We start from the raw sequence: 15489 nt of genomic DNA, 5'->3' as shown, positions 1-15489 counted from the left end.
TGCTAACAACTTAATAATTTAAGTATCCGCCCGTTGTTAATTAAAGTATCCGCGCTGCTATATTAAGTATCCACACTGCTATATTATGTATCCGAAAAACACTAAAAAAGGGATTTTTGGTAATTAATGAAAGAGTAGGGAAAGGAAGTAATTTCTTTCTTATACTATGTCATTTGCCTAATTTTTACTTTTTTTAACTGTCAAAGTCTTAATAGTCTATTGCATGAGTATATATTAGTCGAAACTAAAAAAATTATGATTATCAATTTACCATACGTAAAATATCGAAATCGAACTTTAATATACCAAATCATCCGAATTAAATTGATATGATAATAATATAATATTTTAAAAATTGTATATCAAAATTATGATATCAAAAATTTCAAATACCGTACTCTATCGTGCCATACTATTTCACCGCTAGTACGATTAAGGGATGGTTCGGTCAGTTATTTGAATAAGTGGATTGATTTTTCTCTTGACTTGATTATTGGATTAATCATTCGCACCCAGCCCCTCTCGGTCGAGCAATTTTATTTTACATTTCACATGTCAATTTATACTTGTGTGAGGCATTTCATTGCTCAACAAGTGGAAGGTGGGCTCCATTTTTATCCTCAACTTGAAAGAGACAGAAAACTGCACTAGTTTACTAATTACAGTTTCATCCTCTTTCTTCACAAATTCACCCATAAACCCTCTCCATGGTTTAACCCAAATTTCAAATGTTAAAAACTTATAATTACAACCAACCTATGCAATTAAAAAGGAAAACAAAAGAGTTTCCTCAATTCTCTCCTGACTCCGGTTGATAAAATTGTACTCTATCAGTTCTATATTAGATAAACATTTTCTGTTTTATACGGTAATTAAGAAATTATTAATAGATGATCAATTTTATTATTTTTCCGTTTGTTCATATTAAATAGCCTCTTGATTATTATTTTTTTGGATTTAAAAAAAAAATTAAACTTCCAAAGGACATATTAATTGTAGGGGTAAAATGATTTTTTTTTAAATTAATTCTTTTAAGATTTAGTAAATGATCAAGTAATATGAGACAAATTTTTTTAATAAGATGCCCATCTAATATGGGACGGAAGGATAAACTATAAATAGTTATTCCATATTATTTGATTACTTACTAACTTAAGATAGAATTAATTATATTTTTTCTATTTTACCCCTATAATTAATAGGACATTTGGAAGTGAACGATTCTCAATACTAGCTATTCCTACACTTTATGTATGTTTTTTCTAACTTATTTTATGTGCATTTATATGACAAATGACAAAATATTATTGTGCAAAATAGAAAGTGCACATTTAATATGGGAAGAAGGAAAGGAAGCATTTCCTTGTATGATGACATAAGGAATGCACGAAGCCTCATATCCATGTTTTCAAATTGCAAGTTTTTAGAAAATAGCATTATATGTTTCATACTTTAATTATTTGTTTTTAAAAATTTATTGTAATAATTAACATGCTGGGCCAGATCTAGACTGTTGTTAGTGGGAATCAATAGCTTTTGTTAAGATACTGTATAGTATTAAAGAAATTATTAAATATAATATTTAATTACAAACTTAATTACTATTATATATCATTTGAAATTGTTATAAAAACTCCTGAACTTTAAACCTTATATAGGCATAGTTAACACAAAAAATACTTAACTAGAAGAAATAAGTGCATATATATATAAATGATTAGAAGCTATCAAGGGGGAGAGAGAGAGAGAGAGAGAGAGAGTGAGAAACCTTGGCCAATCTGATGAAGAGTTTCAGGAACTTCAACTTCAAAAGAGGGATTGGAAATAACATGAGACATCACCTCCTTCTCTTCTCCCATATTTAAATTTCTTGCACAAATATTTGGATAAATTAAAACAAATTGATGGAGCTACTTCCTTCAACTGATGTCCTCTATAAATAATAATGAACTTAGCTCTATATATGTATTGTTGCATGTGACAATAGGAAAGGAATACAGACCAATGACTAAACAAGGAGGAGTATTTTAATAGTAGTAACTTTTATTTTCACTTTTTATGTGCCAAGATTTTACTTGCTTATTGAACTTCTCAATTTATTTATAAAATGAATTGTAATATTGAAAAATATCAGAGAAAATTATGTGATGTAATGGTTTGGGCTCCCTTACTACTCTACTTTTTATAGTGGTATTTTTAAAAAGATACAAAACATAGTGATATTATATATTTTTATAAAAGATATATAAAATAGTGACATGCAATTATGATGTGCCACATGATCTTCTTTCCCCACTGACTCAGCCAAGTTTGATTTATTGGTTGTGGTTTCAATAGTAGGAATCTTCTTTATCCTTTCATATGTCATTGAGCAGAATTCATATTGTGTAGATATCCATTAGGACCACTATAATGCTTTATTTTAATTTAATAATAGTAGAATATCCCTTGTTCGGACCTGTTTTGAGTTTGTTGTTTGATGCCCCGGCTCCCAGCTAGCATGTTGTGGCCCCACTCTTTCTGCGGAAACAACTTGAGCAATCCATGAGACTAGGACCCTTATGCCTAGCTCTCAATGTAAATTTATTTCCAGGAATTAAAGATCCATTTTGATGAATTCCTTCACATACATTGTTTCATCGAGTGATCAAAGGTTGTTCACTTTGAAGACTTGATGCAGTTATGAGTATGAGTGTACGCCATTAAGTTCTCTAGATATTCAAAGGCCACTGAGAGCACTAAACACCATGCGACATGTGGTGCTCATCCGGTGCTGGACCCTCCCTCATGTTGAACCATTTTCAGACGGGAAGCTTGTTAAATAGAAAATATGAAGAAAGGCCTAAAATGTCCCTCAACTATTTGAATTGGTACAAAATCACTCTCCATATACCTTTTGGCCCCCAAATATCCCTGATGTAAACCTTTTGACTAAAAAATACCCTTATTTCTAACCCCTGCACTCATAAGGTAGATGTAGGGTAAATTTATACCAAATCTCATAGTTTAAGGGCATTTTAGGCCCTTTTAAATTAAAATAATTTGAAATTACTAAAAATATGAGCTCATGTGATTAGCCTAATTTTGCGTTATATAGTAAATTTAAAATAAAAAAGTTTAATCATCTACTATTGACACTCACCTTCTCCCCCCCAACTTCCTCTCTCTTCCACTTTTTTTTTTCTTCTTGGATCTTGTCCACTGTTTTAAATTTTAATATTTTTTCATCTAATGACAATTTAAACAAGGGAGATAAAAGGAGAAAAATAAGAGGACATTCATTTATAAATAATTAGTTCAATTATCTACGTATACTGTAATTTTTCTTTTGTGTGCACCCAATATTCAAAATAAATAATGAAAATAACCGCTTTTCCTATCCTCAACTATCATGATAATACAAATTAAAAGAAAATATGAACATGTAAGTTTATTTTAAGTTTGAATTGTTGTTATCACAATTAAGAAACAAAGATTAAAAAGGAAAAAAAGAAAAGAGGGGATGACCAAGACAATTGGATAATTGATAGAGAATTTCAGATTAATAAAAAATATTTTTTTTTAAAATTAACAATCAGACGGAGTGAATATGGATTTTAGTTAGATCCTCATTTATGAATTTGATTATAATTAATAGAAGGTTGATTTAAAATGAAGATATCATGAAATAATATTTTTTTGAATATTACTTTCAAGCGTATCGGGTCAAAATATGAATCATATATAGTTTTTATTATTTACTTGAGAAGAGTTTAAATTTTGACCAATCAGACTAGACAACATAATATATAAATATTTAATAATATGTGCCAAAGGTATATTGAGGGTATTTTTGAGCCAAAAAGTTAACGTTAGGGGTATTTGGAGGCAGAATGGTACTTTTATACCAATTCAAATAGTTGAGGGGAATTTTAGGCTCTTCTCTGTAAAAAGTATAGCTCTTCCCGAGGCTCCCACCGATGTTTCCTGACTTCCTAACATTGTTGTCAACCACCACTTCTCGATTCAGGAATTTGAACCCTTCCCTTTTGGAGTATGTGCGGAACGCGGTATATGTTGGGTTTCACTAACCCTTAGCATCAACTAATCAATCCATATGCAAGTGTCGTTCACATGGAAATTTTCCTCTCTTTGGCTTTCAAAGTTCTCATTTGTATATTTGCTATTACCACAAAGATTTGCACCGCCGGTTGCTACACTCATCCCTAAGGTTTTACAGCGATAGTCGGGCCTTCCAACTCATCGAGGCTTACACACTCAACAAATCTTGACTTTCACGACCACTATCCTACAATATATATTCGACATGCTTTTTTCTATTGAACTAGGGAAAACATTTTATATATAGTAGCGACACAAATTCACCATAACTTATGACTTCGTCAATGGGGCAAACAAAGGCTAACCCATTCTGGTTGTTATGATTGGCAAGAATCAATAGGTTCGTTCAGTGCGCTTTGATCCTTCTTATAAAGACTATACTTTGTAAAAGTTATGATCCATCCAACGAATGAGCTTTTCAAGAGTAAAATCCCGTGAACATAGAATCTAGTATATATAGGGTCAAGGGTTTAGAATAATATTGATTAAGAATTTAAGATGATATGTATTTCCTCTAGATAATGAATTTAAGCTCTAGCCTATTGTCTGTGGGTTCAAGTGAATCTGTAGCTTTCGTTCAAAATAATAACTTTGTTAAATAAAATATTTGATTGCAAACTCAATTACTATAGTATATGATTTGGAAATTGGAATTGTTATAGAAATTCCTTAACTATAATTTTGAATCGGCGTTGTTAACCCGGAATACTTAACTAGAAGAAACGTTGAATATATACGAAATGATTAGAAATTAACCTTGGCCAATCTGATGAAGAGTTTGAGGAACTTCAACTTCAAAAGGAGGACTAGAAATAACATGAGAAATCACCTCCTTCTCTTCTCCCATTTTAAAACAAAGTGATGGAGCTACTTCCTTCAACTGATGTCCTCTATAAATAATAAATAATGGACTTAGCTCTATATATGTATTGCTGCATGTGACAATAGGAAAGCCAATGACTATAAAGACAAGGAGGACTACTTTAATAGTAACTTTTATTTCCACTTTTTGTCCCCCACTATTTTACATGCTTATTGAACTTTTCGAATTATTTATAAAATAAATTGTAATATTGAAAAATATTACAGAAAATTATGTGATGTAGCGGTTTCGCCTCTCTTAATACTCTAATATGTAATGGCATTTTTTAAAAGGATAAAAAACATAACAGGTATATATTTTTATAGCAGATATATAAGATACACATATTTATGTGAGCATTTTATCAATAGAAACGATAACAAACATTACATACACAATCTTATTTGGTTGAGCTTTCCGATCACATCCTTGGAATGAACATTCTGTCAAAAGAGCCTTCACGAATACTATTTCCTTACCATGTGTGCCACATGTTCACTCAACATTTTGCTATAAACGCATTCTATTTTTCTCTAATACAAACTTTTTGTTTTTTTAAGATCATTTTAGGACACATGCGTTATTTTTTAACATACATGTTATTTCAGCCAAACTCCCATGATAATATATATCATCCTCTCGGATGGGCCTGCAAAGAAAGTCATGGGTCCAAAAAGAGGGGTAGTGCTCCGCTTCCGACTCACAAAATAAGTTAAGTAACAATAAACGTAGTGGTATTTTACTTTTGTCTTTCGTCTCCCACTTATAGTATCCCTCTCAAGTCATTTCACAAAATCGAACTAGAGTCAAACTAAACAAGGTTTTCTTTCCCCATTGCATCTGCCAAACCCGATCCCTTTGATTGTGATTTTACTGGATAGTAGATAAGGACAGTAAAATTCTCGTTAATCGATTCATGTGTATGGGCAAACATTACATTGCGTAAATATTATCCGGGGCTATTGTAATGCTTTCTTTTAATTAATTAAATAGAAGAATATTTCTAATTTTTACCCCCCATCCCCCTACCCCCCCCATAAAATAATATTAAAAGTTATTTTTAAAAGATATTTCTAATTTTTATATTCCACCCCACCCCCTACCCTCGACCCCTCCCCACCCAATCGGCCTCCCACCCCCCTCCAAAAAAAATTTAAGCTTGTTTTAAAAAAAATATTTACTACTTCAAATTTTTATTTTTTCACCCCAACCCGCGACCCCCACCCCTCCATGAAAAACATTTTCCTTCATACCAAACACACCCTTATTAATCAAACAAACTAAAGTCAATCTGTTTCCTGAAGTTATAGATCCACTGACGGTCGACCGGTTTAGGACTAGTATCCCATGCCTAGACCTCAAAGTCAATCTGTTTCCTGAAGTTATAGATCCATTTTGACAAATTCCCTCACCTACATTGTTTCATTAACCAGAAGTTGTTCACTTTGGATGACCCTAATGCAATTAGGAATACGACTGTGTGTGCAACATTCAATCTTCTAGATTTTTAAAGGCCACCAAGAGTGCACCGGACACCACCCAACGTATGGTGTTCTTTCCACAACTGGAGTGTGTGTTCAGTTGAGTCATTTCTAGTGTAGGAAGATTGTTAAATAGAAAATATAGCTCTTTCCGCAGCTCCCATTGATTTCTACCGACTTTCTAATATTGTCGTCAACCTCCACATTTCGATTTAGGAATTTTAACGTGATTTCCTTTTGGAGTACGCGTGAGATGCAGTATATGTCGGGGTTTTCCTAATCCTTATGATCAGCTTAACAATGTGCAAATATTGTTTTCTTTCCCAATAATGTGCAAGTGTCGTTCATATGGAACATGTTCGCTCTTCGATTTTCAAAATTTTCATTTGAATATTTGCTACTACCACCAAGATCTACATTGCTATCCTCTTCGCCCAATACCATGCCAAGGTTTTGTAGTGACGACCATCGAACCCTCCTATTAATCAAGGCTTAACACTTCCCCTAACGGCTGGGTAGTATAGTGTAATGACCCGGTCGGTCATTTTTAGAAATTTTCATAAAATTATTGTTTTCCCCTCTCGATTTTGGCTATGAGTCATTTTGAATGAGTTTTGAAATTGGTTTCAAGTTTTGAGTCAAAAGTTGTGAATTTCTAGAATTTTGGAATTTTAAAGGCTAAAGTTGTTAAAAAGCTTTTATTGGTGTCTTTTAGAGTTTCGAGTGTTCGAACGAAATTTCGTCGATTTCATCCATCCCAAAATATGGAAATTGGTCTAAGAGAATTGTTGGTTTCAAATTTAGAGTTTTTTTTTGAGGATTTGAGGTCCTACGTTGGAAGTTGTTGAGAATTTGGCCTTTGAGTTAACTTTGATCAACATTCGAGGTTCGGATGCTCGGATTGGAATTCCAAGACTTCCATTGAATTTAGGGGATGATTTTAGTCCTATATGAGGTCTTGGTTGAATTTCGATAGCTCCCAAGATTGATTTAGTTTTTTTGCGTTATGTTAATTTCTTGTGACGTTCACGAGTTTTGGATCAGGAGACCTCAGATTCATGTTTTAATGGTTCCAATGTAGCTGGAACATTGAGTATAGTCAGTTTGCATATATGATTTATGTGTATGGGATTCCGAATGAATTTCAAGGATCCTTTCAATGATTTAGGACTTGGCTGTTTTTTCTGGTACTGGTGTGCCTCGCAATTGCGAGAGGTTGATTGCTCTCGCGAGCCTCACTTTCGCGAGGGACATGTCACTTTCGTGAAGATCCAGGTGGCCTAACCTCCACGATCGCGAAGGGCATGTTCGCGATTGCGACCTTCACGAAAGCGAAGGCCGAGATTTTGCAGGGTTCACTTGTGAACCAGTGGTCGCTTTTGCAAAATCTAAGAGCGGTTTATGTATGCTATTATCAGGGTTTTAGCTATTTTCTCCATTTTGAGCTTTGTAAAATCCTTGGAGGTGATTTTGAAGAGATTTCTTGTGCTAAATCATTTGGGTAAGCTTTAGTGACCCTAGAACTTCAATTCCCTTTTATCATTTATGGATTTTAACATCAAAACTTGGGCTTTTGATTGGCAAATGACAAGGTTGTTTAAGCACTTGAGTCCTAAACTAAAATGGTGATTGTGAACTGATTTTAATTTTTTTTTCGAAATGGTTTTCACCATGAGTTCCAAATGCTTTGGGTAATATTTTCAAGTAAAGATTTTCAAATTCAAACCTCATTTATAGAATTGGGATTTTGAATTGATTGACCTATTTTTCAAAGTGTATGATATGGGTATTGTTATTTCTGAAATCTTATTGTGATTACTTTATTGAATTAAATTGTGTGGCTTTGGATGTTATTCGTAAAGGGAAGACTCAAATCTTGGATTGACTATTTGATTGAATTAAGGCAAGTGAACTCGTAAACCTTGTAAAATTAGTAGAATTATGTATTTCCCTTCATTGTAAATGTTGGAGAGTAATGAGAATGAGGTGATGGGTTCATTGTTCCACTTGATTAATCTTAAGGAATAAAAAGAGGATTAATGAAAAAGGGAACATGTTGATCATAATGCTTGTGAATTGTCTTGTTGTGAACCCTATTTGTTTGATTGATGAAATGATTTGATGGCATTTATGTGGACTTGAATCACTTGAATTGTTGTCTTTTCCTTATAGAGTGAAATTACTTATAATATTATTGTGCACCGTGATAAGACATGTGATGTTATACTGAAAGAAAATGATTGTGGCTAGTGATATTATAATATAAAGCTGAAGGAAAATTGTTCTGGCTAGTGATATTGTGCAGAAGAAAAATGATTCCGACATGAGTCGACTATTGTGATTTGATGCATTTTTTATACTTGTGATTTGATCCACTTGTTACTTGTGATTGATCTACTTGTTACTTGTGATTGACATACTTGAGACGTGTTGGTTATTGAATTATGATCCTTAAACTTTGTGATTACATATAGGTCGCACACTTAAGCGCCTTTCATTTTTGGAGATAGTTGATTTGGTGGGGGAATTGTTACACACTCCTTAATTAGCGAATTTTGACTTCCATGACCATTATCCTGCTGTCTAATCAATATATATATATATATAAGGATCACAAATTATCACATTATTACAACAACAATAACAACAAGGGATAAGACACAAGTACCCCCTAGACAATGACCGTAATCCCAAAGACACACCTAAACTTAACTAGAGTTCTATTACCCCTAAACTATTTTAAAATGGAATAAATACACCATAAATGTTGATGTGGCATAGAGAGTGAAGGCAAGTGAAGAATGAACAAATTGGACACATGTCATCTTTTAATTGGTAACTTTATAATTAGTTAGTACACATATTTATTGATATTAAAACTTATATATATTTAATTATTTTTTTTCCTTGTAAAATATTTATTTTAATTTCTTTCTCACTTTAAACTTTTTATTTTTTTTCTTTCATTAATTTCTTATCTTTCACTTTTTATTTTTTTTAAACAATGGTGTGTATTTTCTTAAAAAACAATTAAAAAGTGTCCTTTAATTTTAACGTTTTAATTTTTTTATGTTTTACTTGATTTTCTTCACTTATTTTGATATTTTTTCGAAATTAAGTTATTTTAAATACAATACATTTGGAATTAAAGTTGAAATCAAATCAAAAGGAAAGACAAAGAAAATAAAAGGAGTAAATAAATTCAATAGAAAAATAAAAGAGAAGAAACAATGAATGAAGGTAAAAAAAAGTTTAGATACAAGGAAAATAAATATGTGTATTAACTTAATTTAAAAACAAGATAAACAAAATAAGAATATTTTTCATAAATAAATAAATAAAAACTAATGTGTATATATATATATATATATATATATATATATATTTGTGTGCGCGAGAGGGCGCAAACTTAACCAACTTAGGTTGTTGAAGGTGTCATGTCAGCACAAAAGGTGCACAAAATACAAAAAAAAAATGGGTTAGGGGTGGGTGGGCAGTAATAGGATCATAGTTAAGTTTAGGCCCTCGGTTCTAGTGCAACAAATCTCAATATAAAGAAGAAGACAATGAAGAATCAAAATAAGCAACAGTGCAAAAGTAGCCAAAGCAACAATAAAATGATGTAATGATTGAAATACCATAAACAACATACTATACCATTATTATTATTATTTTAATAAACAAGAGCTACAATAATACACTAGTACTATCGCAAACACCAACCACCCTAAGCAAATATAAATTCGCTATCTACTACCCTTCGATCCTAATACATGTCCTCTATATACACCCAACTCCTATCTAGGGTCATGTTCTCGGTAACCTTAAGTTGTGTTCTATTCTGTCTTATCACCTCTTCCAATACTTTTTTAGTCTACATCTGCCTCTTCCCGTACCCTCTATAACCAACCTCTTGCACCTTCTCACTGGTGCGTCTATGCATCTCATCTTCACATGTTCAAACCATCTCAGTCTCACTTTTCCCATCTTGTCCACCACGGAGGCCACACCCAGCTTATCTCAAATATCTTCATTTCTAATCTTATCGCTCCTAGTATGACCACACATCCATCTCAACATTCTCATCTCCGTAACATGTATCTTCTGGACATGAAAGATTTTGACTGACCAACATAGAGTCTCATACAATAATGTGATCTAACCACCACTCTATAAAACTTACCTTTGAGTTTCGATGATACCTTTTTATCACACAAGACTCCACTTCATTCACACCATACCAATCTAGTGAAGAGTTTGGAAGAAATTCTAGATAAGAGTCCGGCACCAAAACAAACAATTTTTGAACCCTAAACACCAAAAGAGACCCTCTCTAAAAACACACACCAAAACAAACAGTTCACTCATTTATGGGTGAACTATAACTAACATCCCTTAACAGTGGCGTAGCCACATGGTGGTCAGGGTGGACACCCCGAGTCGTAAAAAATATCATATATACAAGTAAAATGATACACGAAATAATTAAATAACATATTTTGGACACTCTTACTACAACAAAGTATTGTAGCCCAGTGGTTTCACCTCCTTGGAATGAGGTAGTGCTCGTGTGTTTGAATCTCACTAGTTCTACTTTTTGAAAAGAGCTTTTATTGTGCTATTTCTGGACACCCTTTGTGAAATTCCTTGTGCCACATTACCTTGAGACTGTGCAGGTCTAGCTCTGAATTTTTGTGAATTATGATTATTGAACTCACCTATGTTCCTTGGTGAAGGTGCACTAACAGATGATGGAGCAGACCCCTTTAGCTCATGTTGGAAAGATGACCGATTCACATTACTCTTCTGCTGCCCAGACTCATACCCGTCTTAGCTTTCTTGTTCCAAAACTCCTCTCTATCTCTCAGCTTATCCTCCTCAACCTGCTGCACATGGATCATCAGCCTTGATATGTCCATATCTCCTATCAGCATAGTTGTCTTGCCCTCTTTGCTTGACAAACGAGACAACCCAACAACGAATAAACGCCTCATGCTCCTCATGTCAGCAACCATCTCCGGAGCATAACCGGAAAGTTGGATGAACTTAAGGCCGTACTCGTGCATGCTCATATATTCCTGCTTAAAAATAAGGAATTCTCGTACCTTTGCTTCTCTCAGTTTCCGAGGAAAGAAACGCCCCAAGAAAGCCTTTTCAAATATAACTCAACTCATAAGTGGTACACCCTCAACTCTATTCTTCTTCCATTGATCAAACCAGATTATAGCGACACCATTCAATTGGTATGCATCTAGTTCCACTCTCTCAGCATCAGCAACATGCATAGTCTCGAAAACCTTCTGAAGTTTTTCAACAAAGTTTTTCGGATCCTCAGTGACACTTGAACCAGTAAAGCTTGGATGATTTATCCTTAAGAACTCACAGATCTTGACTCAACATCCAGATAGCTTCCGAGAACTCAACATTAATGACCTCTCCTTGGGGTTGCACTTCTGGTGCATTGGGTACCCCTTGCTTCTCAACGTTCCTCCTAGCAGGACGACCTTAGACAGCTCTTCGTAGAGGCATGATTTGAAAGATATGTGCAAGCACGAATCATAAAGAAACTTTTATAGATATAAACTCTATCACACGAAATGATTATGAAAGAAGTGAGATATTTCCTAAATGTTGTAGCCTCCTAATTATAGATATGGTGTGCTTCACAACGATAACTAGGACTCTACATGCACGACTTCATAGACTCCCTAGGACTCTTCAACTCTGTGCTCTGATACTAAGTTTGTCATGGCGGGACTGGCACTCGAGAACCATTGTTGGCCCCAAGTGAACCCTTGACTTGACTTACTACTCAGCGAAAGACTTTACTCAACAAAGATAAATCCATGAAATAAACTAGAATGTTATAAAGGAAACATTAAACTGGCCATAAAGGCAACTCAAGTCTTATAATCAAAACAACTGACATGAATAAGACTGATAAGCTATAACTATCTGTCTATGAAGCCTCTAATACTATGAGGGATGTCGGGACAAGACCCCCGATCATCCTAACAACTGAAATTACAAAGCAATATAAAAGGGATCCTCCGGAAAGCAAGAAGGCTAACCAAATGTTTCTGAAAATGCTCAACTGGATCAACGAGGCACTGGATGTTGATCCTGGTTACCTGTATCTACATCATAAAAGATGCAAGCCAAATGGCGTCAGTACATGGAATGTACGAGCATGCGAGGGGAAATCTAAAACAAGATATAAGCTTGAACTGATATTGAAAGAAACACTTACCTCGTCTCAACTCTACTTAACTCATTTCAATATAAAACAGTAAATAAGATGCAGTATAAAGAAAATACTTAAACAATAAACAACAACTCAATGTATTAGGGAATACGATATAAATTTTGTTTGTATATATAAAGATACAAAATAACTTTGTGGGAGATTCTTTAACCGACAACCATCACTATGAGGTATGTGATGATACAACGTCTCGCCCATGCTGTCAGAACTGTCCTATACATTGTCGGGGTATAAAACTACTCAACTATATGGATCCACTAGTCTATGCTAAAAACATTAAGGAATTATCTAAAAAGTAAGACCCTTTCTACCCATATTGGCTACATGGTTTATGGAGACTTGAGTTATCTAAACTCGTCCCCATATCGGTGCTCAATACTACTCTCAAAAATATACTCAGCTCATATGTTTAAAAACATAACTCTTTCTGTGGTTTGAGATTAATACTCAAAATCTTTCTCTTAAAAGAGATGTTACTCATAACTACTCATGAAAACTCATTTGGAAATCAATGTTTCCTCTTATCTTAAATGTGAAAACATTTACTCTTTGGGAATACTTATTAGTTCCCATATATCACTTTGAAGAAGTGAACTTAACTCTACTCTTTCTCAAACTCAATGCTTAAGTCTTTAAAACAAGTTTAAAACGATTGTAACTTTGAAAAGATTCTAAGAACTCTCTAAACTTGACTCTTAGCTCTACCTTGAATTTGAATTATGGATTCAAGGGTTATGATCTCATGTAATGGATGATCTCATTATGTTTAGACATACCTTATAGTGTAGAAATCAACTAGAAAACATAGGTACGATTCGAGGGAACTCAAACGGAAAGAAGTGGAAAAGGTTAGAGGACATGGCGACCCAGGCGTACTGAGTGGTGTAGGGCGCCAGACCATGAACTACTGAGTCTGGGTTGGGGTGCACTGAGTAGGGCGGCGCCCCACCCCTTTTCCCAGAAAGTTTGATGAATTTTCATGCTCGTTTTTTAACCCCCAATTCACCTTGAATTGAATGATTTCTTTCCCAATCACTTAGATTAGAATATCCATCAGTAGTGTACAAGAATCTACTAAAAAACAACCTTAAAACTCATACAATTATCTCAAGAACTCATAAAAACCTCAACAATCAAGATCATGAAGGAAACTTCAACAAGACTCATCAAGAACTCAAATCTTTTACTTTCAAGAACGAAACTACGCGGAAATTAATCATGATTAGTGCGTGGGTGACCGAACCCAATGCTATCTGAACTCACATACCTCTTAGGGATCAACCCTTGGTGAAATCCGCAACGAAAATCCTCAAGAACTTGACGAACGCTTGACTTTTTCTCCTTTTCTCCTCTTCTTGAACTCCTCTCAAAGCCCTAGCGTATTTTAGGATTTGTAAAACTGAACCAAATCAGTTTAGACCCCCAGATATTACCAATTTTCGTTTTAATTTGATTGGGTAAGGAAAAGACCAAAATACCCCTCTTAAATCCGGGTAACTTTTCTTAACTAGACAACCCGACTTCAAACGGGAATATCTTCCTCATACGAGCTCGAAAATTAGCAAACTTGGTGGCGTTGGAAAGATAATTCAAAGACCTCTCATTTGATATCTTATGGACCACCTAAATCATCCTGTACTGAGAGTTATGATCGTTTGAAGTTGACCCAAAACTCATACTTAGCATAACTTGCCAAAATTTCCAAATTTAATCTTTTCAAAAATAGTTTCTTTCTAATTCTAGTTCTTTCAAATAGTGAGGTGTTACACTTGCACTTCCTCACGTGAATTATATCTCTTTCTTTCTCACATGAACTATATATCTTTCTTCCTCACATGATCTATATCTCTTTCTTCTTTATGTGAATTATATATCTCTTTTTTCTCACGTGAATTCTTATCTCTTTCTTTCTCACGTGAACTATATCTTTACCACTACCAGACGAATGAGGCACTAGATATTACGTAGTTGAATGAACTTTTCTTCTCAATAATGCACATTGCACTGAGGCAACTAAAGTCCCAAAAGCTACGTTAATTTGGCAGGTTTGAAAAGTTTTTTAGATAGTCCCAATTATCTACTAGCTAACATTAAAACTGTACATCTTTTTTTTTTATATAAAGAAAAAGGTATTACACTGATGTCCACTGAGAAATTGGGGGACCAATATTGTTACGTTCTAGTGAATTTGTTTCTAAATATATCTCAATGTCCTTTCCATCCAGCAGTAGGGGTGTATAATAACTCAATCGATCAATAAATCAAATTGAATTTTTTTTTATTGATTTATTGTTATTAAATTATTGTTGGGTTAACGGATCTTTAATAATTTTATAAACAAAAGTTATCAAATTATCTATTTGATTTTGACTTTTTAATATTGAGTTATTAGGTAAATCGATAACCTATTAAGACTGTAATAATTTCTTATTTTTCCCCTATATTAATAATCCATTAAATATTAATGGCAAAAGTACTCATTACCCCCCTGAACTTGAAGTTTTTTATTCGGTATACACCTAACTAAATTTCGTTTTAATTACCCCCGGACTTGTTTATTCCTCTGTCGCGTACACATTTATTGTCCACCTGGCGTAGAAATTGACCACACTCTACTAGGCGCGTGAGGAAGTGATTTTTGCCACATCATAAAGCTACAACGGTAAAAAACGTAAAATCTCCACTTTTCTTTAATATTTGACATATTTTAAAGATTTTTCTCTCTATTCTCTAACTATTTATTCTCCCTTTTCAAATTTCAGATTTTTTCTCTCTTCTTT

At 33.8% G+C, this 15489-nt stretch overlaps 1 protein-coding gene across 3 annotated transcripts in view; it reads right to left on the bottom strand.

Moving 5' to 3' along the window:
• LOC125808426 (proline transporter 2-like) overlaps positions 1 to 15489 on the bottom strand; it is a 237028-nt gene that overhangs the window by 4319 nt on the left and 217220 nt on the right. Inside the window, exons 1-2 of one of the 3 annotated variants that reach the window (XM_049488128.1) lie at positions 4973 to 4988; positions 1769 to 1917 (exon numbers count right to left, since the gene is read on the bottom strand). In XM_049488128.1, coding sequence (XP_049344085.1) covers positions 1769 to 1859 — 91 coding nt within the window. In that variant the 5' untranslated portion in view covers positions 1860 to 1917; positions 4973 to 4988. Of the gene's footprint in view, positions 1 to 1768; positions 1918 to 4857; positions 4953 to 4972; positions 4989 to 15489 lie in introns of those variants that run through there. The other 2 variants (XM_049488129.1, XM_049488127.1) reach the window with 2 other exon arrangements.

This window comes from Solanum verrucosum, unplaced genomic scaffold (genome assembly GCF_900185275.1).
Source record: "Solanum verrucosum unplaced genomic scaffold, falcon-dt-bn FXZP01000112.1, whole genome shotgun sequence".
NCBI lineage: Eukaryota > Viridiplantae > Streptophyta > Magnoliopsida > Solanales > Solanaceae > Solanum > Solanum verrucosum.
The sequence above is the reverse complement of the archived record's forward strand: the minus strand, read 5'-3'. Positions and strand labels throughout refer to the sequence as shown.